We start from the raw sequence: 26,634 nt of genomic DNA on the forward strand, positions 1-26,634 counted from the left end.
GCATACTGACCTGAACGTATAGAATAATGGCTGTTGTAAAAATCTCATGTTCAATGCAAGAAACTTGCCCGGTCTGCACAGAAGTGCACATGTAGAAGGATGGGTGCACAAGCAAGTCTTTATGAGGCTCATTTGGACCTTGAAATTACTACTCTGCCCAGGCATAACGTACCAGGGGTGGAGCTGAAGGAAGGATACCTTTTGGTGGGGAATAACCGTTTTCTCGACATGTATTTCTTCTGTGATGCTGGGGAGAGAAGGGAGCTGAGAGCTACCAGGGAAGGGCTCATGAGGAAAACTGCAGGCTGTGGTGCTCTTCATCGCTGTAGCTGAAGTCAGTCGTTCAAGTACATTCGCATCTGCTGCCATCCAGAGCTAGGGGAGGGAAACTGACTTCTCTGCCAGACTTAAGAGTTTAATACAAAACAGGGACTCTGAACCTGGGTGAGTCAAATTTTCCTTTCCTGTAATGGGGCTTTTACTACTTTTCAGATAGTGAGAAACTGGAAGTTTTTGATGCCATCCTGCCAGCTACCCGAGTCCGAAAGAAGCCTTGTTTCCCCCTAAGAATCAAGCCCTAGCAGATAATGGCTTTGCCAAACCTTACGATCAGAGTTCACCCACAGCTTGTTCTGAGAGACTTACTATGAAATGTTCTGTACAAGAGCTGCTCATCACTGTCTCACATGCCTTTAAATTTTTTTTCTTGTTTCTTTCAGGGTTGTATAAAACATTAAGAAACTATAAGGAATGAGATACTTGTCTGTATGAGATCTGCACACAAGACTCTGAGATTTCTTTCAAATTATGATGTGTCTGGAGCAAAGTCTGTTCTTCGAATGTTTGGCTGCATAGATGAGCACAGTGCTCTCCTACAAGTAATTGAGGTCAGTGTTTCCCGTTAAGTCAGTTTGTTTCAGGGCAGCTTGCTGAAATACTTTGTCTTGTGATTGACAGATAAACGGCATTGCTTAAATAAGCATTGGATTTTGCAAAACCATTCGGTTCGTGTAACACAGCAGCAGTCCCTGTTAGGAGCTGGTAGAGCCGTGGTGGGACGCGGCTTCTCGCACCTGGGGCTGGGGAGCCGCAGGGAACCAACCCACTTAGGGTTACCTCCGACCAGGCACTGCCTGACTTCTAGCTCGGCATAAGAACAGGTATTAGTACTTGTGAACAGAGTGGTGTGTTTTGTGCAGTGGCCGCTTCACCAGGCCCTATGGATGTGTGTATGGGAGGGTAAAGGTCCACAGGTTTCGCCACTGCCAATCCCGCAGGAGTTTCGAGCACAGCCTGACGCCAGAACGTAAAATGGTGGTTGCCAGAGCCTAAGATGGCCGCCGCGCGTTCTCCCTCGTGACAAAGCCAATCCGGGCACCGTATGCCAGCGCATCACTCGGCGTCACCGCCAGCCTCGGGCTCCTTCTCCTTGCAGGTCACAATGATCACGTGACGCCGCACCCGGACCAATCGCCGCGCACCGTGGCTGCGTTGCCGCGCGCAGGTCCTACCTCACCTCATTGTGGCGTAAGGCGCCATCGAGAGAGGTCGAGGTTATTGCTGTGCTGCGCTGCTGCGGCCGTTACCTCTTGTGGGAAGCAGAGTCCGCCGTCGCCATGGACTACGGGGAAGGTGAGGGCGCACCCCTAGAGCAAGGGTAGGGCCCGGCCGCCGCCACTGCTGCCGCCGTGGGGCCTGGCCGCGTCTCAAAATGGCAGCTGCCGCTTTGTTCCGTGCAGGACAGAGTTCCCCTCCTCCACATTTTCGTCTTCCTTCTCGCCGCCTCTCCCAGGTTGGGAGAGCTGCGGCGGCTGACGGCGGGAGGGCTGCGCGGGAGGAGGGCCCTCCCGGTGGGGGGTGGTGCGGGGTGGCGGGCGGCGCGGGCGGGGGCGGCCCTCCGCGGGGCGAGGCGCCCTGGGGCGCGGGGCGAGAGGGGGGTGTGCGGGAGGCGGTGGGCGGGGGCGGTGCGGGCAGAGACGGGGGGAGCTCGGGGCGAGCTCCGTGAGGGGGTCGTGTCAGGAGACTGGAGATCCGACAGGAGAAAAAGCCGCCTCTTGTTGCGGCTCCCTGTCTCTCCCCTCCGGCTCTTGCTAAGCACTAAGTCATTCTCACTGACCCATCCTCTCCAGCTGAAGACAGAGATTGGAGATTCCCAGATACCCCCATGCATTGTGGTGTGAACATGCCCAGTGGGTCAGTCTCAGGTATGAGCTATAAATACGTCTAACCTGTAAAAAGCGTTGGGGCTGAACAGTCAATGTTGACAAAACCAAAAATAAAACAAAGAAGCAACAAATGGGTTATTAAAAGTACATAACATGATTTGACTGCACATGTTTTCTTGAGGAGTTATAACTTTATAACTGGCTGGGATTGAGACTTGATTTTCATCTTGGGCATGTCAACATAAACTCCTGCACGTTCCAAATCAAAACTGTGAGATTAAGGAGTGGGGATGGGGGGTGGGGAGTGTGGAAATAGAGACTTTTCTTATGGTGGGTTTTGCATAAATCAGTATGTTATGTTCTTGTGGACTACTGCATTTGATTCTTAGAACTTGTGTTGAAGAGAAATGGCATGTTTTCCCCTTTTATACAGACATGGAAACAAAATCTGGAATGGCTTTTACAATTTTTTAAATTTTTTTAAAAGTTTGGGAAGGAATATAGAAAGCATGTAAAGTAAAGTAGGTGTTGTATTTACACTGTCAAAAATGCCATGTGGAGGTAACAAAAGGAATGTATATATTTTAATAAGATGATTAAGCTTATGAGTTTAGTGACTCAAAAAAGTGATTTGACATATCTTGCCAGCGTGCTAAGTGAGTACTAAACCAATGTTAATACAAAAACTTGATCTTAAGCTGCACTAAAGCTTCATTTACAGATACCATCAAAAAAGTGTTTGCTGTTGGATCTCTTCATAGTCTTGCTGACTGTTACACATGTTGGATTACATGTGCATCTTTGATTGCAGTATTTATGATGCATTCCTGGAGTCTCTCTTTTTTTTGCCAGTGATACTATTTTGCATCTATCTTTCTTCATAGTAAAATAAATGAAGTTATAGCTTTGGTTTTTAATCCTCTGTATTGATTCCAAATTAAATGTCCTTTTGATGTAGAGTAGAGAAGATTCTTCTTAAGTAGCAGTTTTTGTATCTTATTGGAATATTCACAGTAGCCATTAACCAGAACATGCTTTTCTGAGCTCTGACGATGCTAGTATTAAAGTGAATCCAGGCATTTCCTGTGGCAAGTAACTAATCAAATGTATGTTGCACAATTAGATGTTCCTTTCATGTACCTATGTAATAATGTTTTCATTTTGACAATTTATGCCTTCTATTCATAATTATTGAACAACTTTAATTATGATGTATGCAGCTTGAAACATCTAACAATACTTATGCATTGTACGTATACTAAGGCTTTGTCTTCTCCATGTTATGTACAGTGGACTGTTCAGTGGGGGGCCAGTAGATGGCAATAGAAGATGGATGTTGAGAGTTTTCATCTTTGTCCAGTTTTCATTTGAGTTCTTGGCAAAGTTTTTCTGTTGGAAACTTCTAGCCAGTGTGAAGCACTTTTCTTTGGATGGCTGATGACTGCTGTAATTCCACCTTGTCCCTTGCTAATGACTTGAGACAGAGATGACATTGCCTGTAGAATAAATTCTGTTAATATCATCAACTGCAATACTATCGACTAATCACATTAATATTTTGATTACTGTCGCTATTGTGCTTTTGATCTGAAAGGGGAAATGGCTTTTCTTGGTATTCCTAAAATTCATCTTAGTTGTTGATTTGATTCCTTTTTTATTATGTGGAACTCAATGGTGTGTTAAAACTTGTGTCTAATGACAGGGCTGTGATCTTGTAACAGGCATAGTGTTCTGAAAGAGGTATCTGGAAAAAAACGGTATTTAATGTTGCACAATGGATTCTTAAGCTTGTTGAAGTCATTGTGGATTATGAATTTAAAATATAGGGAAATTTAGCTTGGTTAGGTTGGTACTTTTTTAAAAAAAAAGTGTAAAGATGTTAGGATTTTTTTTACTGAAGTAATTTTTTTCATTTATTACTGCAACATCTTTATCCTTTTTCATCTTCCTAGCCTTTGCAGACACTCCACATGGAGAACACTATTGAAAATTATTTTGTTTCTTTGTGCTGTGAATATGATTTCAATTTTTCTCTGATCTTCAGCTTTTTTCTTTTAAATGGAGTCCTTTGTATCAGCGGATTTTGAGTCTACTTGGAATCATAGAATGGTAGGGGTTGGAAGGGACCTCTGGCGATTGAGTCCAGCCTTCCCTGCTAAAGCAGTATTGTGTAGGGCAGGCCACACAGGAACACATCAGGCAGGTTTGGAAAGTCTCTAGAGAAGGGGACTCCACAGCCTCTCTGGGCAGCTTGTTCCAGTGCTCAGACACCCTCATAATAAAGAAGTTTTTTGTCAAGTTGAGGTCTTTTGTCCCAGTTTCTGTCTGTTGCCCCTTATCCACACATCTAACTTCCTGGTTATTTTCATATGGAAATTTTGATTTTTCTTTAGCTATTGAGAGTGATTTATTTTAAAGGTCTTTTCTAACCAAACTGATTCTATGACTACCTTATTCTTTTTACTGGCCTGCATCTTTATGTAGGTATTCTTGAGGGTATTACACCGGTTTAGGTGGTAGGTTGCTCAGTCACACCAGAGAGAAATATTAGATGCTTCTATCAGAAGGCTCAGCTGTTAAGAGTAGCTTTTTGCAGTTTAAGTTAATGCACTGTGGTGCTACATGATTAGTATTTTGAAAAACTTTTTTATGCTTTGCTGCAAAATCTTTATTGTATGCTTGGAATATGGAAAAGTGCAGTGCAACTTCCACGTGCAAAGTTTTTGTTTCAGAAGTAGCATCTTTAATTTTTTAGAAAGTACTTATGATCATTAGAAGGAAAAGTCAGCAGCAGATACTTATTTGTTGGTGTTTCTGTCTAGGCGTGCTAAGAATATCTGTGTGGAAGTGATAGCTCAATGCCATTTGCAGAATTGTTGTCGGTAGGTGTAAGAAAATTAATTACCATGGCTGGTGCTAACAAGAAGGAGATACAAACAGGAAATAGTATATATAATTTTCATCATTACAGTTATTTATATGAAGTGATATGCACAGAGAATTACTATGTTTCTATAAAGAGGAAAATTTTTCATGACTTCAAGTGAGCTTTACGTCCTGTTAACTTCTGGAAAGTCAGTGACTAACACTTGGAGATTTTTGAGATGTATAAAATGCTCATTTGTCAGAGTGGATGACTCTCTGCTTTTGTTTTTATACTTCTTGTGTTCACTGCATTTTCCTTCTCTGCATTACCTTTTCTGTGAGGCTTGACTTGCCAGGCTTTCTTTGTGTTGTCCAAAAGTTGGTGTTGGTTGATACCAGGAAGCAGTTTTTATCACTAGAGTGCCAGCCAAGTGCAAATTGTGTATGCTATAGAAAGACCAAGAATCATCCTTGCTAAGCAGCGGATATTTATTCAGAACTTTCAGCAGCGGATATTTATTCAGAAAGATACTTTCATTGGAAGTATCAGACTTCCAGTGCTGAGGAAGAGGTTTGTTCTTTTGCCAGACTTTATTACGAGACAAAGATGCTGTCAAGTGACATCAGCTATGAAATGCCAGCATCTTAGTGCAGTTGGTGAGCTGCAAGTCAGTGCTGATTTGAGTGGATTTTTGTTAGTGCTAGATGGGAGAAAATTGTTTTGATTTTAACATATGTACTGAGTTCACGCTGCAGCATGAGAGCTTGTAACCTTGATACAGAGTCTCTGTCAGTGTGACTGAAGGTTTGTTGTGCCATTAGATAGAGAAAGCAGATACCTGTGAGCTGTGTGTATTATTAAAGCATAGGAAGTGGTCTTAATTCTTCCTGAACTTCTGATGTGTTCTACGTTGGGCTTCTCTGCTTAATTATCGTAGTTTAACTTTCATCTAAATTCCAGATGTTGAAACAACAATCCCAAGTTAATCCACTACTGGGAAAAATATGAACTTGATTCAGTTAAGAGATACTTAGATAATGACAAATACATGGCTTCCCTAAGCACAATATCAAAATCGATGTGCAACTGACAGTTTTGTGTTTTGTTTGTAAGCGCTGTGGCAAAAATGTGAACATTTTACTTAAGAATTTAAGATAGATCACTTAATAAGACTTCTTGCTTGCTTTCTTTATAAACATTTTTGTGCTCTTTTTTTAGACATGGACCGTGATTATGGGCATGGAGGCTATGGTGGCCCACGATCCGTGGACTCTTACCTAAACCAGTCCTATGGGATGGAGAGTCATGGAGGTGGAGGCGGAGGAGGTGGTGGTGGTGGTAACAGGTAAAATAATCCTTCAGTTGTCCCAAGACCTGATCAAATCCAATTTAAATTGACATCATTCTGTCTTCTAACTTAAGTGTTCCTGAGGCATGTTGTTATGATTTTGTATGAACACTTTTTGTTCTGAGTCTTCATGTTTGGTAAATCCTAGCAAATGCTAAACTGTAGGAGCTAGATCCTTGCAATACTCATCATTTTTGTGGAAGAGTTTGACAGGGAAACAATGCGTCTTTGAATGAAATGGAAAAAGTTTTAGTTTTTGGGAATGGCTAGCAATTTGTAGCTGATTGGCCTGATGTACCATTTCTGACATAGCAGACTAGACCTAACTGGTTTGGTGCCTTAGACTGAATCTATCAACATTCCGTTTTCAAGGAACATTTAGGGTATGTGTTCTTTGGTTTGAATGTGCAGTGATCAAATAATGTTGGTATTGAATCTGAAAGTCATGTCCAGATTATTTCATTGGCAGGTACTGATTACACTTAAAACTCTGTGCATGTTCTGGGCTGCTTTTGCAAGATAGATTGGTCTAAAAATAAAAATTCTGATGCAGTGGTCTTAAAGTTGTGTATTTAATGCTAGGATACTATTACTGTTGCTCTTTCAGATAAAAACAGTAGGGAGCAGCTGATTTGATTTAGGTTGTAATACTGTATTCAGAGAAGCATGCTTTTCAGAGTAGTGATTCTATCCTGGAGGAAATACGTGAAGAAAACTTAGATGGTTTTCTTGTGTGCGCCCTTGAATTCTCGTTTGGCTGTAGTCACTGTGGTGCTACTGGGCAAGGACAGTACTAATTAGGGAGGCTGGAGAAGTGTTGTGTTTTGCTGCACGGTTGCTAAACATTTTAGTTAAGTACAATTTGTTTAATGGTCAACATTAAGCTTGACTTAAAAGTCTGAGCTGAGATTCAGGAATGAGCTGTACCTACCAAATAGTAATCTGCATATGATTGAGGTTGAATGACTACTTGAACACCGAAATGTCTCTTGCCATGTAACATTAATGTTGTGCATGGGCTCTTTCTGTAGATTGTGTCACTTTCTGTCTAGCTTTGGGTGTTTTGAGACTAATATTTTTTCAAATGAAGGTATTCAGTTTATTGTAGGTGCAGTAATTTGAGTCTGTTCTAGTTGTCTTTTCCAAGTTGAACCAGCCTATTATAACCCTGCAGGAACACTAACGTGTTTCCCTTCCAAGTGGTTACAAGTATTGATGATTTCTAGCCTGACTCACCCTCCCAGGTAAAGCAGACTCTTGGTAAATAATTGAAGGTCCCTGTTACTGCACTCTGAAATGCCAAGGACTGTTTTTATGTCCAGTGTGCGTGCATTTGGTAGACTTTCAAAATCCTGGGTTGCTAGACTTGATGATCTGCAAGTGAGAGACAGATACACTGAAGATCATGAACTCTTGGACTGGGAGGTTGATTGATTTTTGTTTTTTGCAAGGAAGAAAATTTCCAGAAAATACAAATAGGAATGGAAGAGCATGTTGAAATGAGAACTGTTGGGTGTTTAAGATTCACAACTATACCACTTAAAAAACACAAAGGGAGAACTTTTTTTTTTTTTTTAAACTCCCTTCCCCCCATGCAGTTGAGAACAAAGCTGCCTTTCAGCTGCTGTTTAACTGTTAGAATTTGAGGGCATGATTCTGAAGAAAGGAGAGTCTGACTAGCCTATGAATGTCTGCAGGTGATTATTTTTGTGAGACTAGGGCTGGGCTCTAATAATGTTTTAGTAAATAAATGTTGCTGAAAATTTGAAGTAAATAAAGTTCAGGCATACTGAACTTTAGAATTGTTTGTAGCAAACATGGCTCAGATAGCTTTCTATCTGGTCATAGTGTGGTTTGCCCAGCCCTAATCAAGTTTAAACAATAACACAACTGTACGGACCAGTATAGTAATAAATTGATTTTAGTTGATAAATGTCAACTGATAACTTGTCTTTTGAAATGTATAACATTAGTAAGCTTACTTTTTTTTCTCCTCACTGTGCAACTTTTCCAGGTTTGGACCTTACGAGTCTTACGACTCCGGGTCTTCTCTGGGTGGGCGAGATCTGTACAGATCTGGCTATGGTTATAATGAACCCGAACAAAGCCGCTTCGGAGGTAGTTATGGTGGTCGATTTGACAACTCCTACCGGAATAGCCTTGACTCTTTCGGAGGTAGAAGCCAGGGCGGGTCTAGCTGGGAAGCACCTTACTCCCGTTCAAAATTGAGGCCTGGGTTTATGGAGGACAGAGGAAGAGAGAGTTACTCTTCCTACAGCAGTTTTTCTTCACCCCATATGAAGCCTGCACCTGTAGGCTCTCGGGGGAGAGGAACGCCTGCTTATCCTGAAAGTGGATTTGGAAGCAGAAACTATGATGCTTTTGGAGGACCATCAACAGGCAGAGGCCGAGGCCGAGGAGTAAGTACAGAATCTTTTCAGATTCTTTTCACTAGACACTCTTTTAAACCCTTTCAAGACCGCTTTAAAATGAATGCACTGTTCAGTACAGTGTGGGTTTTTTGTCCAAGCAAACTATCATGGTTGACAATGTTGTTTACCCCCTTGAAACAATCTTCAAGTAGAACCTAGTCTCTCTTTCTGGTGAAAGTAATGAGTAATAGAAAACTAGTTGATAAGGTTTGTTAATTCTCTCCTTTTGTTTGAAAGGTGAAGATAAAAGTACTAGGTTTGGTCTAAAAGGGATTAAAAGGACTTGCATTTTTCCTTGTCAACACTAGCATCTTTGCTGCTGGTGGGGAAATTCTTGCATATTGTAAAAGTTCAATTCAAAATCTTTTGAAGTTTTGAGTAGGTTAAAGGTGCAATGTATAAGCAAAAAATAAACTCCAGGTTGTGAATACTAGATTAGCACTTTTATTTCCTTTAAAGGTAAAAGTTTAGCTGATTCTTCAGTATGTTGAACACATACTTTATCAATCGTCAAGTTGTCTTTTCAACTTAATTCTTACTTTGACTTGTGTATTGGGAGGGTGATGGGGAGGAAATGACAAAGGTGGGTGGCTAGCAGTCACAGTGATTCTTTTTCAAAATTAAAGCATGGTTAAAGGGTCATCATCAACTTGAAACTGGATCCTTTCACAGAAGTAAGGTCAACTTCCAGATTGTGCATGTTGTCCTGTTACTTGTATTCTTATTTTGAGGATTTATGTTCTTTTTAGTGGATTCCTTTCCAGTGTTAGTTGTAAAAACTGTATGTCCAACAAACAGCAAGATTAACTGTAAATGTAATAGTGGATCATGGTTTGGAGAAGTAATGCTTGGTGTTGAATGAAAGAGGGGGAAAATACAACAGAAGAGAATAAAAGAAAAAAAATCTGATGGAAGTACTAATTTTAAGTTGATGGTGTCCCTTTATCTTGGCTTTATAATCCCAATTCTGATTGTTTCTTTAAGCATCAAGTGTACAATGAACACTTCTGCCTGTGCCTCTAGGTGTCAATTCTAAAGCATGCCATATTTCTTTGGGAAGAAATTTGTTAGTGTTAAACCATACAAGTTGTTAGTAGCTTGAAGTGTAGAGGAAGGTTATTTTTACTAGGTCTCATAAATGCCAAAATGCGTGGTGGTTTTGTTCTAGAAAGTCTACTTCGCAGCGTCATTGAGTACTCTAGTTGCCATATTCAAATTCTAGCTGAGATTTGCACATGGCTGCTAGCTAGCATGCAGCATGGTATGAGAAACATTTTGTTTCTCTGCTTGTGAAGTGTTAGGTTCTTAGGCTTGGATGCCATCCTTTCAGAACTCATTGGATCTGAAAGAAATAAATCTGTACAGATGTACAACCAAGTAGCCTTATTTCTTTTGTTTTGCTTTTGAAATTTATCTTTTTAGTCTGCCATGCTTAAAGGAGAATGTAAAGGCTAAACTACTTACCATATGTAAAATGCATTGCACCTTTAATAGCTAGACTGTCTGGGGAAAAAAAAAAAAAGTACTTGAAATTAACCCGAGTTCATACTTCGTGTCAAATTTGTGTGTACAATGTAAATGTACATGCTGCGTAGTCAATAACAAACGTGGAGATCTTGTACATGAACTTCTGATTAGGAAAAGTGCCTAAGTTAGTACATTCTGTCTGTCATTTAAAATCTGCTTTAAAAAGAGAGTCATTCTTTTCATGAAGTATATTGAAGTTACATTTTATCTTCTTCGAACTTCTATAGTGTAATACTAATTCTTACGGCAGTACAAATATTTCTGCTTATCCAAGTCACCCATCCAGTCAGTGGCCTCTCTTCTGCCCTTTATTAATTGAGTTAATATTAAGAAGTATGTTAGTACTTTTGAAGATGCTGCATCTACTTAATTCTTCTTCTTCAAATTATTCATTTATCCCATGCCTTCAGAAAGGTTACTTTCATAAGTGTCCATAAATGACTATACAGCATTTTAGAAATAGAAAGGTGTAGTTTTTCAACTGAATTTGCATTCCTGATGTCGCCATGTTTTTGTATTGCTCCCTCCAAGCCCAACTTTTAAATGCTGAATTTGACTTCAGTGGAAAAAATAGGTGAAAGGAAGAATGATCTTCTTCCAATTAATCACTGTTCCACACTGGACAGCATTCTTTATTCAGATTCTTTGCAATCACATTTAATCATTTGGGAGAAAGAAGCTAGTGTGGTGTTTTTTTTGTTTGCTTGTTTGGTGGTTGTTTTGTTGGGGTTTTTTTTTGGGTCAGTATTAAAAGAGGGCTGCTGGTGAAAGTGTCAAAGACTAGGTTGGTTAGCTCTGTTTTTTCCCAGATAGAGAAGTCATTCATCATCTCAGATCTGAAGTGGAGTCAAGATGTTAGGCTGAGCTATGAACTCTGATAGATATATTCATTGTCTGGACAATGGTTCTGAATAAGCAGAAACACAGTTTATATGTAAATACTCATTTTTCTGGACAAACACCCACAAGGCCCTTGCACAATACAGCATCATACCGGGAGCTTAAATTTCCCACGCGCTTTGCTCTAGAACACAGGTTTTCCTTAGTTCACACTTTTATCGTACCAAATACTTGTTTTTTCTTTTGATTCCATGTACTAATACATTTCTCTTGATTTCAAAAATTTTCAGCATATGGGAGACTTTGGCGGAATGCACAGACCCGGAATTGTGGTTGACTATCATAACAAACCCAGTCCTGCAGCAGTTGCTGCAAGAGGGATAAAAAGAAAAATGATACCACAGCCATATAACAAACCTGGTGGGACATTTATCAAGAAACCCAAAATGACAAAGCCTATTTTGAAGCTCAGCCAGAAAAAATCACCTAGTAAGTAACAAGCGTCAAAATTCTGAAGTTAGAATTGCTATATTTATTAATTAGCAATTTAGTTTTAATGTTCAGAGTGCTGTATGTGCTGTTTTGTAATTCATAATTTTCTGCCTTTGAAGTACTTCACAACAGATTTAAACTCTTCTACTGCAAAGATATATTGCTGCATTTTGATATGCTTAAATATGTACTGCTGAAGACTTTTTTTATTCAGGCTTTGTAGTGATACCTCCTGGAGGCAAACTTTCACCACTGAAAACAATTTCAGATCTCAGATTGCCTTAAGTGCAATGGCTGACAAATATTGTGTCATTGCATGAGCCTGGGCACTTCTGCACAAACGTGAAAATACACCTCTGCATGAGCCTAGGCCTTGCTGTCCATGTACTTTGGATATAAAAAGTAGTGCGTCAGCTGCAGTGCAGCTAAAATGAAGACGTACTTGTGTAGGCGAAGAGGAGAGGGAAAGGGAGGCAAACTGAGAAAACAGTGAAGTTTGTTGCGGAATAATTGATGAAAGGCAAAGAGATTGCTCCCTATAAATGAAATGCTGTAATGAGTAGAAGAACTGGAAATAGGATAAAATACAAATTTTATTAAGGTGCTTGGTTTATTTAGCTTCCCTGGAGATGTCCTACAACTCTTAATAATTTTGATACTAGAGACAAAGCTGAAGGAAAAAAATCACTGAGTTTTGAATGAATGAATTGCATTGAGTATTAAGTATTTCAAATGGCACATGCAGCAGTCAAATTTTAGGTTTTTGTGCTTGTAATTCCCTCAGTAATTTGGATCTAAAGTGTTTCTATGTAGTTTGGTTTCAAATTGCATTTGAAAAATACTTAGTTGCTTTAGCTCAAATCTTGCAAGGTAAATGCATAGTCTCGGCAGAAACAGCCCCAAGAAAAAAATTTTGTTTTATAATTCTAGTTGCATTACTTGAACTTCAAATGCTGTAAGAAGTGCAGACACTGCTTATATAGAACATACTCCTCTGCCTTTTGTATAGGGAAAGTTATTGCTGAGCTTACCAGCTTTGTGGTGAAATGGGTCTGTAAAATACACATCCAGATATATGAAAGGTCTCCCTCTTATCTCTTCTTTAAGTACTTCTCTAGATTCTCCTTTTATAAACTACCTTCAGACAGGGTACTCCTTATTTATTACCTGTTTGTCTGTGCTGATTTCGCTGCTGAAGGACTAATATATTACCTAATACTGAAGTTACTTTAAGAAGTGGAGTAGATAGTGCCTACCAAAATAGAATGCACTTTTGATCATCCTCTCCTGTACCTTTAAAACTGGAGAGAAACTGGTGGGTGGCTTAACATGATTTTCTGAAACTTGAGCTGAAAGCGGAGTCTAAGCAGTATCATGTAGTTGAAAACTAAAAAGTAGGTTACAGCTAACAGAAAATTTGGTTTTAACTGGTAAGCAACATATGTATGAAAATAATATCAAAATTCTATTGTCCTTTCAATCTTGACTTTTTTGGTTCATGGAATATTAGGTATAGGCGATGGATTGTAGAAGACAGCTTAGTTTATATTTCTAAGGATAAGTGAACTTATATTTAGTATTACTACTAAAATATGATGAATTGGAGATATAGCCTGTCCTAGCTGCATAACATGCTGAAATTTTTCCTAAATATATTACTGCCTTAAAATGAATTGACAGCAGCAATACTTCCACATTATTTATTTCTTCTTCTTATGTTTACAGACATGAAGACATCTTTCCAGGATTCTTCTGTAGAGGTAAAGCTTCCCAGAATTGTAAAATGTTTGTGATTCTTTCAGAAGTTTGTACAGTATACCTTAAGACAAATAATTAATCTAGAGTTACAAAAATGAAGCACTTTAAAAGTAAGGTTTACAAAAACTTATATACTTAAATTTACTTTATCTAAAACGGTCTTACTTTGATGGCAGTCTGAAGTTCTTTCTAGTGAAAGATGCATCTTATGCAGATAGACCCTGCCTAATTTTGTAATGCACAGACTTGTCAGGAGCACTTAGAAATGTGAATTCAAGATGACTACCTATGAGTTGCTTGGCTGGATTGAGGATTTCATTACAAAATGGCAGGGAAATCATTAAACAGCAGTGAAGAGGAATGGTTAAGACACATCAAGGAAAGAGAGTAAATAAAAAGCCAGAATCAGCCTTAACAGGTGTTCTCTAATAGGGTATAAAGATTAGTTCTTGCCTATAGGAAGATCAGTTGCAAGAAAATATTTAGTAAGCTAAATGTATGTCATGGTTCTGCATTAATTTCCTTCTTTTTGAGTGTTCGTATTAACATTCTCAAATATTTGTAAGTCTGAATTGGAAAGTAGAATATTTTAATGTAGAATACAGATTTTTGACTGAAGCTAATACTGAAAGATGTGAAGGCATTAAGGAGAAACATGTGGCTTGAAGTGTTTGTACACTGAGTTTAACTACACGCTCAACTGGCTTTCTTTTGTTGTCATGTGATAAAACTAGCAAGTAACAGATTATTGTAAATAACACTGTAAATTTGCACTACCTTTGTCTGAATTTAGGATGGAGTTTTGTTTTTCATTTTGTTAATCCATCACTTTTTAGGAAATTGAAGTAGACACAAGTGGTGCAGTTGTTATATATGAAGACTTTACAAGAGATGCTTATGATCTTGGATATCAGACTTTTGGAGGTAAGTTAGTTTGCTTTGTCAGGTAAGGTAATGGTAGTTGTGTAACTTGGATTGAGTAAATTTAGTAAGCCTGTGTGTATGACCTCTAGTTATTATGTAGCATGACTTTTTTTCTTTTTTTTTTTAAGATTTTATAAATTTAGGCTGTGAAGATGATTGTAACATCCATTCATAACTGTTTCTTGTCCTGTATGTGCTTATTGTCTCTGCTTTCTGATCATCTCTGTATGTTGTGGTTTGACTTGTTCTAATTTTTGTGTAATGAATGCAAATCATCTTCTATACTTACTGCTGTTCCATTGCTTAAATGTTTATCCCACTGGTTCCTCACCCATATCCTATTATTTATCCCGCTAGCTGGTCAACCTCACCCTTAAATCTTAGGTGAGTCGCTTTTGTAACAGCGGATGTAGTTAGCTCAGTGAGCTGCTCTCAAGAACACAGGGTCTGTTTCATGCAGTCTTAATAAAATGGGCTAACTATTTACATAAAATAAGTTAAAAAGTGTATGTTTGAAAGTACTATAGTTAACATACACCAAGAAATCCAGTGTTAAGGCTGAAACATTTTAGTCGTCTTTCCCTTGGGTGCTGCCCTATTGTGTATGTGGTGTCATCTGATGGTAAGAAGTGCTGGAAGTTTGCAATGAACTGATGAGAGTTTATTTTCCTTAAAATAGTAGTACTGTTTTTAATTGTTAATGTGGTTTTGTTTTTTTTTTAACTGTGTGGAGGGTTAAAATTTGTAAGTTCACTGAAGGAAAGTGAGAGCCCCGCTGGGGAGTCACAGTTTATATGTAGATTCAAGCTTCTATTCCCTGGCTTGTAGCAGAATGGGCATTTGAATTTGTGAGCTTGAGGGGCAAGATCACAGGCCATTTCGCTCCACAGAATGTCATACGAAATTGTTAATACAGTAGTAAAAGAAGTGATCCTTTATGTATTTCCATGTTGGTGGTAAGGCAGTAGGTGAAATTTAAACCCTGGGATCAGTAACTGGAATTACCTCTGTGGGTGGGTGGTTGTTTCTTGGTTTTGTATTGAGCTTAAAAAAACAAACAAACAAACAAACAAAACCCCCAAACTTGGATAGGAAGCTTTCTCCTCTCTGGATTCTTGACTACAAAATGGAAAACATTGGGGTAGTCAAGAATTAAATTTAAGGTATTAGTCTGGGGAAATGTTTGCAGTACTTGGTGACACTTCTAGAATTGCAGAGCTTTTTGCAAGTATTTCCCCCCCCCTTCATTATGCTGCTTATCCCTTTCCGTTATTCTTTGAGTGGAGGCAGATTTCCTGGAGGCAAACCTCTCTCTTGAGGTTGAAGTGTAAAATAAAACTAAATTATCATCTTTTTCCTGCGCTAAAACTACCAGCTAAATAATATTCTAATTGTTTCCCTTTGTTCATAGGCTTTTAAAGCAGACATAGGAAAGGTGAACATAAGTACACTTGCGCAAAGAGTCAGTGTCCTTAGGAGGCTTTAATGTTGCAAAACTAATTTCTAGTCATTTGTTTGGACTCTTATTGCCAGGTGATAATTTAATGAAGTTCTTTGAAGGTTTGGTTGGTTTTTTGTTGTGTGGTTGTTTTCTTCTTTACCCTTGCCCCTTTCTCCTCCCCAATGTCTTTTTTCACTTATTTTCTTCCGCTGAAAAGTCTTTGGAACAATTTTGTGTGAAAACAAGCAAATTCTAGTGGGGAAAAAATAATGAAGTTGTTGAAGTTCAAGCTGGGTATCATACCTTAATGAAGCACTGCTGTGTCTCCTTTATGTGAACCTTTGCTTTTCATTTTGGAAACTGCCTTCTCAGCAGAAGAGAATGGCTTTAGACAGTTTCTTTTTTATGTAAGGGAATTGTAGCAATGGTGTTCTAAAATTGTGGAAAGTTCCAAATAAGGCCTTTATTAATTGGGTACAAGAGGACAGTTTGCTTTAACTCTGAATTTCCTGATTTTTATGGATGTGATCTAGAATCTAGCCCCCTAACTACTAATTTTGCATTGTTTAAACCATCTTTAGACGAGGAAAAAAAAAAGCAGAACTTTTATGGCATTTAAATAAGCCATTGAATCACTTTGGTATAGGATCATTCTCTGTGTTTTGAGGTGTTTGTGAAAGAGACAGAAAGGTGGGATGCTTGTACTGAGGTTTGGGCGTTGTATTTCCTTTTTTGGAATGTAACATTTTAAAATTCTCCTACTGTGTTAAGATGGCAAAGGAGAAGGTAAAAGCGAGGAAGAGGAGAAACGACGAATTGAGGCCAGAAGAGAGAAGCAGAGGCGTAGAAGGGAAAAAAATAGTGAAAAATATGGTGACGGGTACAGGTCTGTGTTACAACTTACGTCTTTTCCCTTCCCTTTATCCTTCTGTAAGCATATGTTGTCTTTCCTGAGAGCCCCTTGGGACTGAATTTTAGGAAATAAAATGCAATGAAGAAACAAGTAAAAGAACCACACATGCTCCTGCTACCCACCAGACCCTCTCACCCACAAAACAAAAAAAACTAAACACCACCCCCCTCCCCCCCCAAAAAAAAAAGTTAAACCAAACCCCAACACCCAAGTCCTTAGAAGACTGAATGTTTCACTGGACCTCAGCTGTATCCAAAAATACACAATTTCTAGTGCCTTTTCCCCTAAGGATACATCAGTGCACACCTCAGAAGCAGCTTAGAATGGTACTGCTTTTGGAGTATATATTTCAGCTAGATGCATATTCATGCTGACTTAACAAGCTGCTAGAAATTGACTTTTTTCTGGTTGGAAATACATGGTGAGCTAGTTTGTAGCAAAAAGAGAAACAGTTCTGTAACTTGGCTTGGTCTCCCACAGTTCACTGTGTGCAAAACTGTTCTGTCAGTGCACTATTGTGATTGTAGCCTTGCTGCTTCCTCTAGTGTACTGAGAAGGCCACATTTCCTTAGATTGTATAGGTATAGTAAAGAAAGTGAGCTCTGAATAAACTTTTGACTATTTGTAGTTAGAAGTTGGGGACTGCATTGACTGAGAAGCACTACAAAAGGTGCGACAACTAGAGAACCGTGGTAGATGAACCCACAGAATAATGTGGTTTTTAAATGGCTAGCTTCTGATTTCAGCAGTTTTCATCTTCCACATTAATTTATTACTCTGAGACTGGCTTGATCTGTATTGTTTCCTGTAGCAGTTGCCCTTCATAATGGTAAAATACCATTGTCAAGTCCTCATAGGTTGAGGAGAGAGGGAAGACTTCAGTAGTTCAATACTATACTACAAAGACTTCAATAGTTACATTATGTAATGTATTTCTCTTGATAGGATGGCATTTACTTGCTCTTTTTGCAAATTTCGCACATTTGAAGAAAAAGAAATTGAGGCACATCTGGAGAGTGCAGCTCACCAGGAAACACTGGATCATATTCAGAAGCAGACCAAGTTTGACAAAGTAGTGATGGAATTTCTTCACGTAAGACAACTGTCTTTTGATCTATATAATACATTCGAATATCTGCTCAATTTGTCATTGTTACCTCTTTTACAGATTACTTTTGACACAGCATATATTACTGAAAGCAAATTCAGAGTCTGTAAAATAATGTTACAATTGTAAAAAGAAAAAAAAGCAGTGCCTTAAGAAATAACAGCAATTAATTGCTAGTTACCACAGAGTTACTTGGAGTAATCTTTTAAGCATAGGTTCCTACTGAAATAGAAACAATCATACATGAAATGCCACAAATTTCTTTTCTTTCTGACTCTCTGTAGGAGTGTATGGTGAATAAGTTCAAGAAGACAGCCATGCGTAAGCAGCAGACAAGCAACCAAACAGAAAATGCTCAGGCTGCTGAGAAAGATATAATGGAAGGTGAGTAATACTTCTTATGTCAAGGTATGTGCTGTTGAGCAGTTTGTGATTTTTCTCCTTCTGTTCCCTTTCGATTTAGGTAAAATGTTTGGATTAAAATGATTAGCTTTCAACCCCTTTTCTGTACTTGGTTGTTATTCTTTGCTTTGTTTCCAATGCGATGTGGAACGTAAGCACAGTGGGAGGCAGAAAATGTTACTTGTTTGTTGTCCAAGAAGTCTCACGGTGCTAGCTATTTGAGCAACAGAATTGTGGGCTTTGCCAGAGGCTTATTTAGTCTAATGCATGAGTGGCAGCAGGTGGATGCAGGTAGACTCAAGGAGAGCATAAAATAAAACAGTAAGTTGATAATGGTCAACTGTGATGGCCACATCTGGATAATATAAGAGTGAATGTTGCTGTAGTTTTGAGTAACACTACAAAAGAAAATGTTTGAGCACTGTCTTGGCTACAGATGATGAATCTTGGCCTTAATTTCTTTGTTTGGCTGCCCTACAGGTTTTGCTGGAGCATTTTGTTTCCCCACCTTGCTGTGTCATATTCTTCCACTTTGTCCTTTGCTTGAGGGATTTCAAAAGATGCACTAGAGCCAATGGGAAGGGTGTCTTTTGAGTGCCTGTAGGCAATAATCTGTATTTGAATATGATCTTAATTTGAATTTAAGTGCTAAAGAGTACTTTAAAATGGCTATTACCAACATCCTAACAGTCTCACAAATACTTCCTGTGTTCTTTCTGTAAGCACTGGAGGAGGGCCTATTTGCCTTGATTAGGATGTTATGTTGGCAAGCTATTACTTAAAATTGCAAAAGGAACTACATTTATGTTCTTCATGCCTCCTCTCACCACCAGGAAGGAAAAATAAATTAATCTTATGAGGGGTTTTGCTGAAGCTTTGTTTCTTGTATCAAAATGTGTATTATTAAGGATATTAGCTTTGATTTCAAGTAGATGGTATTCTTGTACATAGTTCAGTTTGGTTGTATGTAATTACCTGGGTCTTGTATATATTCTGTGGAAAGTTTTTCACTTTTCATCGAAGTGAAAAACTTGCTCCTTCGGGATGGCTTTTGGAGAGCCTGATTTTGATGCCTAAATTTGGGTGATTACTCAAAACAGCCAATCCCATTTTGCACTTCCCTAAAATAACACATTTTTTAAATTACTTGTTGCATCTTCTTTGACAGGGGTTACTGCTGATGACCACATGATGAAAGTTGAGACTGTTCACTGCAGTGCTTGCAGTGTTTATGTTCCTGCACTACACAGTTCTGTTCAACAGCACTTAAAATCTACTGACCACACCAAAGGAAAACAAGTAAGATCAGACATGATATTTATGCTGGCCTTTTTTAAATCTAGTAGTAGGTGAGAAGTGTTATGGTACTCAATGCAAATAATTTCTGAGTTATTGTTGCTGTTGTTCTCTTGAAAGCTACAATGTCCTTGTTACACTTTGTAAACATAATGTCTCATGAAGCAGCTGTCTCATTAAGCAACCCTAGGTAATGAGATGTTGGTGTGCTTAATGGCTGATAGTGGTAAGTCTGGAAGAAGTTTCTAGGAATGACTTTCTTAAGGAGAGTTGGTTGTTTTTTTGTTGTTTTTTTTTTTTAAACTGTCACTAAGTATTGGAAAGGTTTTGTCACACAAACTGTAAAATGTAATACATGTTTCCAGCAAGGTAACTAACCTGGTGTCTGTATTGTTTTTCCTGAGGTATTCTTTAATCTGAAGAGAAGTGACAGCAGTTTGGAATTAGCAGCAGTATGGTATTGGTCCCTGTTAAAGTTTAAACTGGCATACTCTTTGAATTTGGTAGAAAGGTTGAAAGAGTAGCATGAGTGAAAAGTCACAGCTGTCACAGTAAGCAAGATTGCCAAAGTAATGTTTTATTTACATATGAGATGTGATTTTTTTAATATTAAGGAATCATAGAATGGTTTGGCTCGTAAGGGACCTTTAATTAGATCGTTCAGTCCAACCCCTCTACAATGAGCAGGGATATCTTCAGCAATCCATTAGGTTGTGATGGAAAAGCATGCTTGTTACCTGTAGGTGAGAATGGCTAATTGGTTGTAGACAGATTGTTGTTCATGATAAAAGTGACATGTGAATACATTCTTTTGACCAAGCTCAAGCACTAAACTATAAACACTACTGAACTTAATTGAGCTTCTTATGTGGTTTGAACTTAAATGCACAGAATGAGCATTTTATGCTGCAGTATGGTTTTTCTTTGCAGATACTGACTGTGAATTTAAAATGTTCATAATTGTAATAGGTGTATGATAGTTATTCACTGTAAATTTTGTTTCCTAGGCCTATAGAGAACAAATAAAAAGGGAAAGTGTTCTTACTGCCACCAGTATCTTGAATAATCCTATAGTCAAGGCACGATACGAGCTGTATGTGAAGGTAAGATGCAAATGGAAATAAGCCATCTGTAATGTTTGCTGTACCACTGTTTTCTCCATGTTGATGAAGTTTAACCTAAGTGCTCTGTCTTCTATTTCTGCCTACTAGGTAGTTCACAGATTGAATATACTTCTAACATTCATAGTATGGTAGGAGTTGGAAGAGGCTTCTAGAGGTTATTTAGTCCAAACCTCTCCACCCCACTCTGGCTAAAAAACAGTTCACCCAGAGTGGGTTGCACAGAATTAATTCTGGCTGGTGGGTTTTGCATCCGCAGAGAAGGAGACTCCACAGACTCTCTGGGCATCCTGTTCCAGTGTTCTGTCACCCTCAAAAGAGGATTTTTCCATATGTTCAGATGGAACTTCCTGTGTTCCAGTTTGTGCCTGTTGCCTTATGTCCTGCCTCTGTCCTGGGCATCACTGAAAAAGACTGCCCCCATTCTCTTGACTCTCACCATTTAGATACTTGTAAGAATTGATGTGATCCCCTCTCTGTCTTCCCTTTTCCAGGTGTCTCAGTCTTTCCTGATAAGAGAGGTGCTCTAGTACTGTAACTACTTTTGTAGCCCTCTGTGATACTCTTTTTTTCAGTAGATCCTGTCTCTGGCTCTAGGGAGCCCACAACTCGATGCAGTACTTCAGATTGTGATTTTTAAATGTCAAATTAGTCATGTTGTGCAAATTTATATATGGTTGGGGGTGTGAATCAGTTTAAGACAACTGTTGTGTATCTGTTAAGAAAAGGCATCAGATGGCCAGGTATCACAGCCTGGAATGTCTGCATGTGATCTCCAGCTATCTCTGTTCCAGTGTTCTTTAGCCGGGTTGTGTGTGTGTTGTCCTGTACAGCCCTCTAGTGGGGAACTGGTAAAGGGTGGAATGGAAATTTGTCATTCATCAGTTGGAAAACTGAAGAAGATAAAATTTGCAAGATTGTCTTCACAGAGACTACTGACATTTCCAGCACTTGTATTTTCTGGGGTGGATTGAACTTAACACACTTTCAGCAGCACCTGCTCAGTGAGATGTATTTGGCTTCTGGTTAGGCAAATCCCTCTTATCCAAATGTATAATCAGCTGCAGACTGAAGGCATCTAATGTTGTTACACAGTATGTGATGAATTGGCACATGCAATGCATGCATTTGGTGCTTGCAGTCTTCCAGGAGAGTAGGAAATACTTATTGGGGCCAAAAATAGTGTGCTTTGAGATGAAGGGCAGGCTGGCTTGGGGAAACACGTCTCCCCACCTTCCATCCAAAAACCCCCCAAAATTCTAACAAACCCGAACAACTGAAACCCAGCATTGTTTTGGAAAGTGTTGCCAATCCTGCATGTTAGTGTGGAAGGAAGAAATTCAGAATAGGGAAGACCTGTGAGCTGTTGCATAAAATTGTGTGAGGTCACAAAGGCAGGTCATCAAGATCAGTTCTTTCAAGTAAAATGCTGTTCTGTGACTTACCCAGTGCTTAATGCCCTTTGATTTAATCTTCAGCTAGCGACTGTTCCATGGGTTGGTTGCTATATCTGCAAAGAGAAAACATCAAATGTGTTGTTCTGCAAACACTTGACTGCCATTTTCCTTTAACTACCTATTTCTAGCTTGCACTGTGAAAAGGAAAGCAGAAGGAACAGATTTTGTAATTTTATTTCTGTAAATATGTTCAAATATTTTCCTCTCTACTACTCAGACTACCACTTTCTGTCTTTTGCAAGAAAATGCTGCTTCTGTTCCCTGTGCTACTGCATCTTTGGAGCTGGTGTCTGCACTGTTAGAAATCTCTGTTCAGTTTCCAGAAAGCTATTGTACTAGAACTGAGGATTCCAGTCATCAAAACCTCCATGGGATCACTTGTGATCCTTATGATGTTGGTGTCTTTTTTTTTTTTTCTTTTTTTTTTTCTTTTGCCCCCATGAGAAGAAACATCATGAAGGTTGATATTTTCTTTTACTATGTCCCAGGAGTGTTTTATCATGTGTATTAGTGAAGGCAGTCTAAAATTTACCAGGTGAGGTAGGCAGACTTTGGTATCTTTTGGGGTCAAGCTTGTTAAGTGTGTTACAAATAGACACAGAGAGTGTGGTTTCTGTGAGCATTTGAATCCCAAAGCTTTGGTTGTAAATACCGGTTCAGTCCTAGTAAGCTTTCTCTGCGATATAAATGTTCTAGAGGCAAGGAACCCAAACAATGCATCTCTTGGGAGTAAACTACCTATCGGCTTGTGTTCTTATGCTCAGTAGGAATCATAGTCTTTCTACAGCAGTTCAGTGGTGTGCCTGCATTCTTGTTTTCTAGGCTTGTTTGTTTTGTTTTTTTTTCAGCCATCTGGGAAGAGGGGACTAATGTGGCTGTCAAAATCAGCTAGCATCAAAATAGGCTCTGCATGCTGTGCTGGATGCTTCTGATGCTACATTGCTGGATGTAGCACAGTTGTTAGGATCTTCCCCTTGAGGGCAGCAACTTTATCCTTAGTTTGAGAACTTCAAAAGTGCTTTTTTTCCTCTGATAAAAAAACAACCAGGTGGGAAACAGGTGTGAAAGCAACTTAATTTCCCCCTGCTGTTGTTATTGCATATAGATCTGTTCAGAAATAGTGTGCTGAATCTAGTTCTGCTAGATTATCCACAAGTCTCAAAATGAAGTGTAACAGTTTCTGTAGCTTGTCCCCAAGAGTCAGGGACAGTCAGGAGTTGTCTGTGAGAGTGTGGAAATAGTTCTTTTAGAAGTGAATTCTGTAGCTGCAATTCATTGTTATGCCAGGCCTAGACATTGAGAGAATTTTTTAATCTTTCCTTTTGTAACAGACCTATGAGAGGGTTTCTGATATCCTAGTGAAAGGCTATCTTTTGTTTTCTCTTGCTGGGAAACAATGCTTCCTAGTAGGCTGTATGAAACTCTTCTCTCAGTAATGTCTAATGATGGGCATGTGTTGAATGCCAACCAGGTGGAGTATTTGTAACCCAATAATTAACTGACTTCTCTTTGTCTTTGGAAATCCTGTACCCAAATGTGATTGAAAATATTTGGCTGAACTTCAGCATCATGACACTAGTAGCTTTGTAGTCTGAGGTCTTTAGCACTTGCATCCTAAAAGGAAAGTAGATGAGTACAGTTTTGGAGAGTGCACTAATCCTTACTGAATGAAGGTTTAGATTCTCAGTCTCTTTATTTCACAGTGCTTTCCACTTGATGTTGGAATCAGATTGGCTTGGCCATTCATTTTTGCAGTGTGGATCCTCTGAGAGTGGTATGAGTTTTAACTACGATGTGAGATTTGCTTGTTTTCATAGGGCTCAGATAAGTTAGGATACCAGCTTTTCTATGTACTTGACCCTTACATCTGAGACTCTGCTTCCAAAAAAGACAAACACACTATCTTGAAGTTTTAATACTTCTTTACTCATAGGTTTCAGATGTTGTAGATATGTCTTGGATTAAGTAATGAGTTCATTTGGCACAACAGATGCCATCTTAAGTGCTGTAGGCTAGCCATTACAAAGTGCATGCATAAAATAATCCTGGGATTTGGAATAACATGGTCTCAAAGAATTCTGCTCTTTGCCTTACTCTTTAAATCTGAATTTATTTTGTAACATTTATTTTAGAACAGCAAGCCAAGTTTTCATTTAGTGGAATTTGCTGAGTCTTCTAGTAGCTTTCTAAATTTTCAGTAATTTGTAGGCCGCCTAGAAGATCCCAACTGCAAAATGTACTCAAAATACTTTCCCCAAGAAGGACAGTTCTCAACAGGCAGACCTAGTACTACTCAAGTTTTCTTTTTGGATCATATTTTAAGTAATACCCTTGGAATTCCAGTCCTAGTGTAACTAGTGATTGATGTCATACATTCACATCAGACTTGTTGTATCAGATGTTTGAACATGAGAGGAACTTCAGTGAAGAAATTTCTTAATACTTCATATTGTTACATTTTGTTGTTTATTGATTATTCATAGTAAACAAGTGAAAGCTGAGCTATGTCTTGTGCTGAATTACTGTGGGAAATAGAGAAAATGTGAAACTAGAATGCCAGTGTGTTTAAAATACTGAGAAATCTGCTTGGTAATTTTTCTAGATCAGTAATGGATTTCAGGGTAGTCAGTGTAATTCTAGACTTCTTTTTCATTTACTGAGGAGGTAACCTTTTTGATAGAATTATTCAAAGGAATAATTAGGAAAAGCAAAACACATTTTTTCTCTTAGATTTGGGTTTAATTGGGGAGAAAAAGCAAGCAGCTGTAGTTATTAATGAAAACAGGTTGAAACTTAAACACTAAACTAAAATCGCACGGTTAAGTTTGTTTGTAAACATACTTCAGCTTTTTCCCAGTGCCGTTTCTGTTTCCATTAAAACACTTTATGGGCATCTCAATTTCCAGTGCGCATAAAAATCTTGTTGCTAATTTTAAATCAAATCTGTTTAGATTAAAAAAAAAAAAAAACCAAAACCAACAAACAAAAAACCAAAACTTAATAAGCTGTATAAAATACCATGCTATTTCTTAGTGGCTGCCATTTTCATTTACTGAAATGATGAGTATTATTTTATTCTACATTTGAAATAAATACCAAAGTGTTTATCTTCATTCTTCTGCTTCAGGGTGAAAATCCTTTTGAAGCTAACGATCAGGCTCAGGAGCAGCCAGCAGAAGAGGAAGAGAAACCTGAGGAGCCAGCTGAAGGGGAAGAAGAAGAGGAGGAAGAAGAAACTGAAGAACAAACTGACTTCACTTTAGACCACACTGAAGATAACTAAGTGCAAGAAAATTAAAGATCTGGGGGGGTGGGGGGCGGGCAAACAGCTTTTCATTTCTGATCAGAAAGTGGCTAAGACCTTTTAATAGTCCCAGATGAAGCTGGTGAAGATTCCCCACCATATGCATGCATTCCATTCCATGGAGAACTTGTTTATATAATTCCTCTGTGCTTCTGATTTCATTTAAAATTAAATTAAGACTATTTAGTTGAGCTTTTTATAGAAAACTTACTGTTAAATCTGAGTAAAACATTGTGTTGTATATTTTTTTAAGCATCCTATTTTTTTGGTGTGTCTATTTAAAGTTGGATATAATAATTTTTGGTCTAATGAATTGAAAGGCAGGTCTGTGGGGTAAATACTAGATGCTGTATGGCAGAGGCTTATATTTACCTCATAGTACAGAATGAGTAACATCAAAAAATGTGCTGTTGAGTGTGGCTGGTTTGGAGACTGCATTGCACTCTGTATGGTGGAGTATGTGTTGTAATATGCCTTGTAGCTTTTTGTGATAAGATGTTCCAGTTTGTAGCAATAAAACTGTTAAGAAACATTACTGTTTAAAGTGTCTGTGGTCTGTAGATTCACAGAATGGGTTAGGTCAGAAGGGAAGTTAGATGTCATCTAGTTCCAGCCGCCCTGCCATGGGCAGGGACACCTTCCACTAAACCAGGTTACTCAAGATCTCATCCAACCTGGCCTTGAACCTTGAGGCAGGAGGCATTCACAACCTCCCTGGGCTAACCTGTTCCAGTGTCTCACCACCCTCACTGTAAAGAATTTCTTCCGAATACCTAGTCTGAATCTCCCCCCTTCAAGTTTAAATCATTCTCTCCTATCCAATCACTACAAGCCCTTGCAAAAAAGTTCCTTTCTGGCTTTCTTGTAGACTCCCTTCAAGTACTGGAAGGCTGCTTATAAGGTCTCTCCAGAGCTGCCTTTACTCTAGGCTGAACAGTCCCAATTCTCACAGCTTGTTCCATAGGGGAGGTTTTCCAGCCCTCTGTTCATCATTGTGGCCCTCCTTTAGACCTGCTTGAGCAATGTAACGTTCCTCTTACGTACGGGGCACCAGAACTGGACTCAGTACTCTAGGTGGAGACTCTCAAGAGCAAAGGCAGAAAATCACCTTCCATGTCCTGCTGGTCACACTTCTTCTGATGCAGCACAGGACAAGATTCAAGTATTTCCCAATGCTGTCTACCAAATTAGTTTCAAGTCAAATCTTGATTGGTAATCATGATTGAAATGACTTAAAATT

General features: G+C 38.8%; 1 protein-coding gene across 2 annotated transcripts; it reads left to right on the forward strand.

Moving 5' to 3' along the window:
• Nucleotides 1-1,445: 1,445 nt before the first annotated feature.
• ZNF326 (zinc finger protein 326) lies at nt 1,446-25,926 on the forward strand. 2 transcript variants are annotated; one of them, XM_068141226.1, is made up of 13 exons: nt 1,446-1,632; nt 2,130-2,204; nt 6,250-6,376; nt 8,394-8,799; nt 11,469-11,667; nt 13,396-13,430; nt 14,265-14,352; nt 16,565-16,679; nt 17,652-17,799; nt 18,099-18,198; nt 19,385-19,515; nt 20,520-20,615; nt 25,218-25,926. In XM_068141226.1, the coding sequence occupies exons 1-13, from the start codon at nt 1,617-1,619 to the stop codon at nt 25,371-25,373; spliced, it is 1,692 nt and encodes a 563-aa protein (XP_067997327.1). In that variant the 5' UTR covers nt 1,446-1,616; the 3' UTR covers nt 25,374-25,926. The 2 variants fall into 2 exon arrangements, with proteins under 2 accessions (XP_067997327.1, XP_067997326.1); XM_068141225.1 differs by lacking the exon at nt 2,130-2,204 and having other exon boundaries at nt 1,504-1,632.
• Nucleotides 25,927-26,634: the final 708 nt, after the last annotated feature.

The sequence above is a fragment of the Melanerpes formicivorus genome, unplaced genomic scaffold (assembly GCF_026170545.1).
Source record: "Melanerpes formicivorus ecotype bairdi unplaced genomic scaffold, bMelFor1.0.p_v2 SCAF_7, whole genome shotgun sequence".
In the NCBI taxonomy this organism is placed as follows: Eukaryota; Metazoa; Chordata; class Aves; order Piciformes; family Picidae; genus Melanerpes; species Melanerpes formicivorus.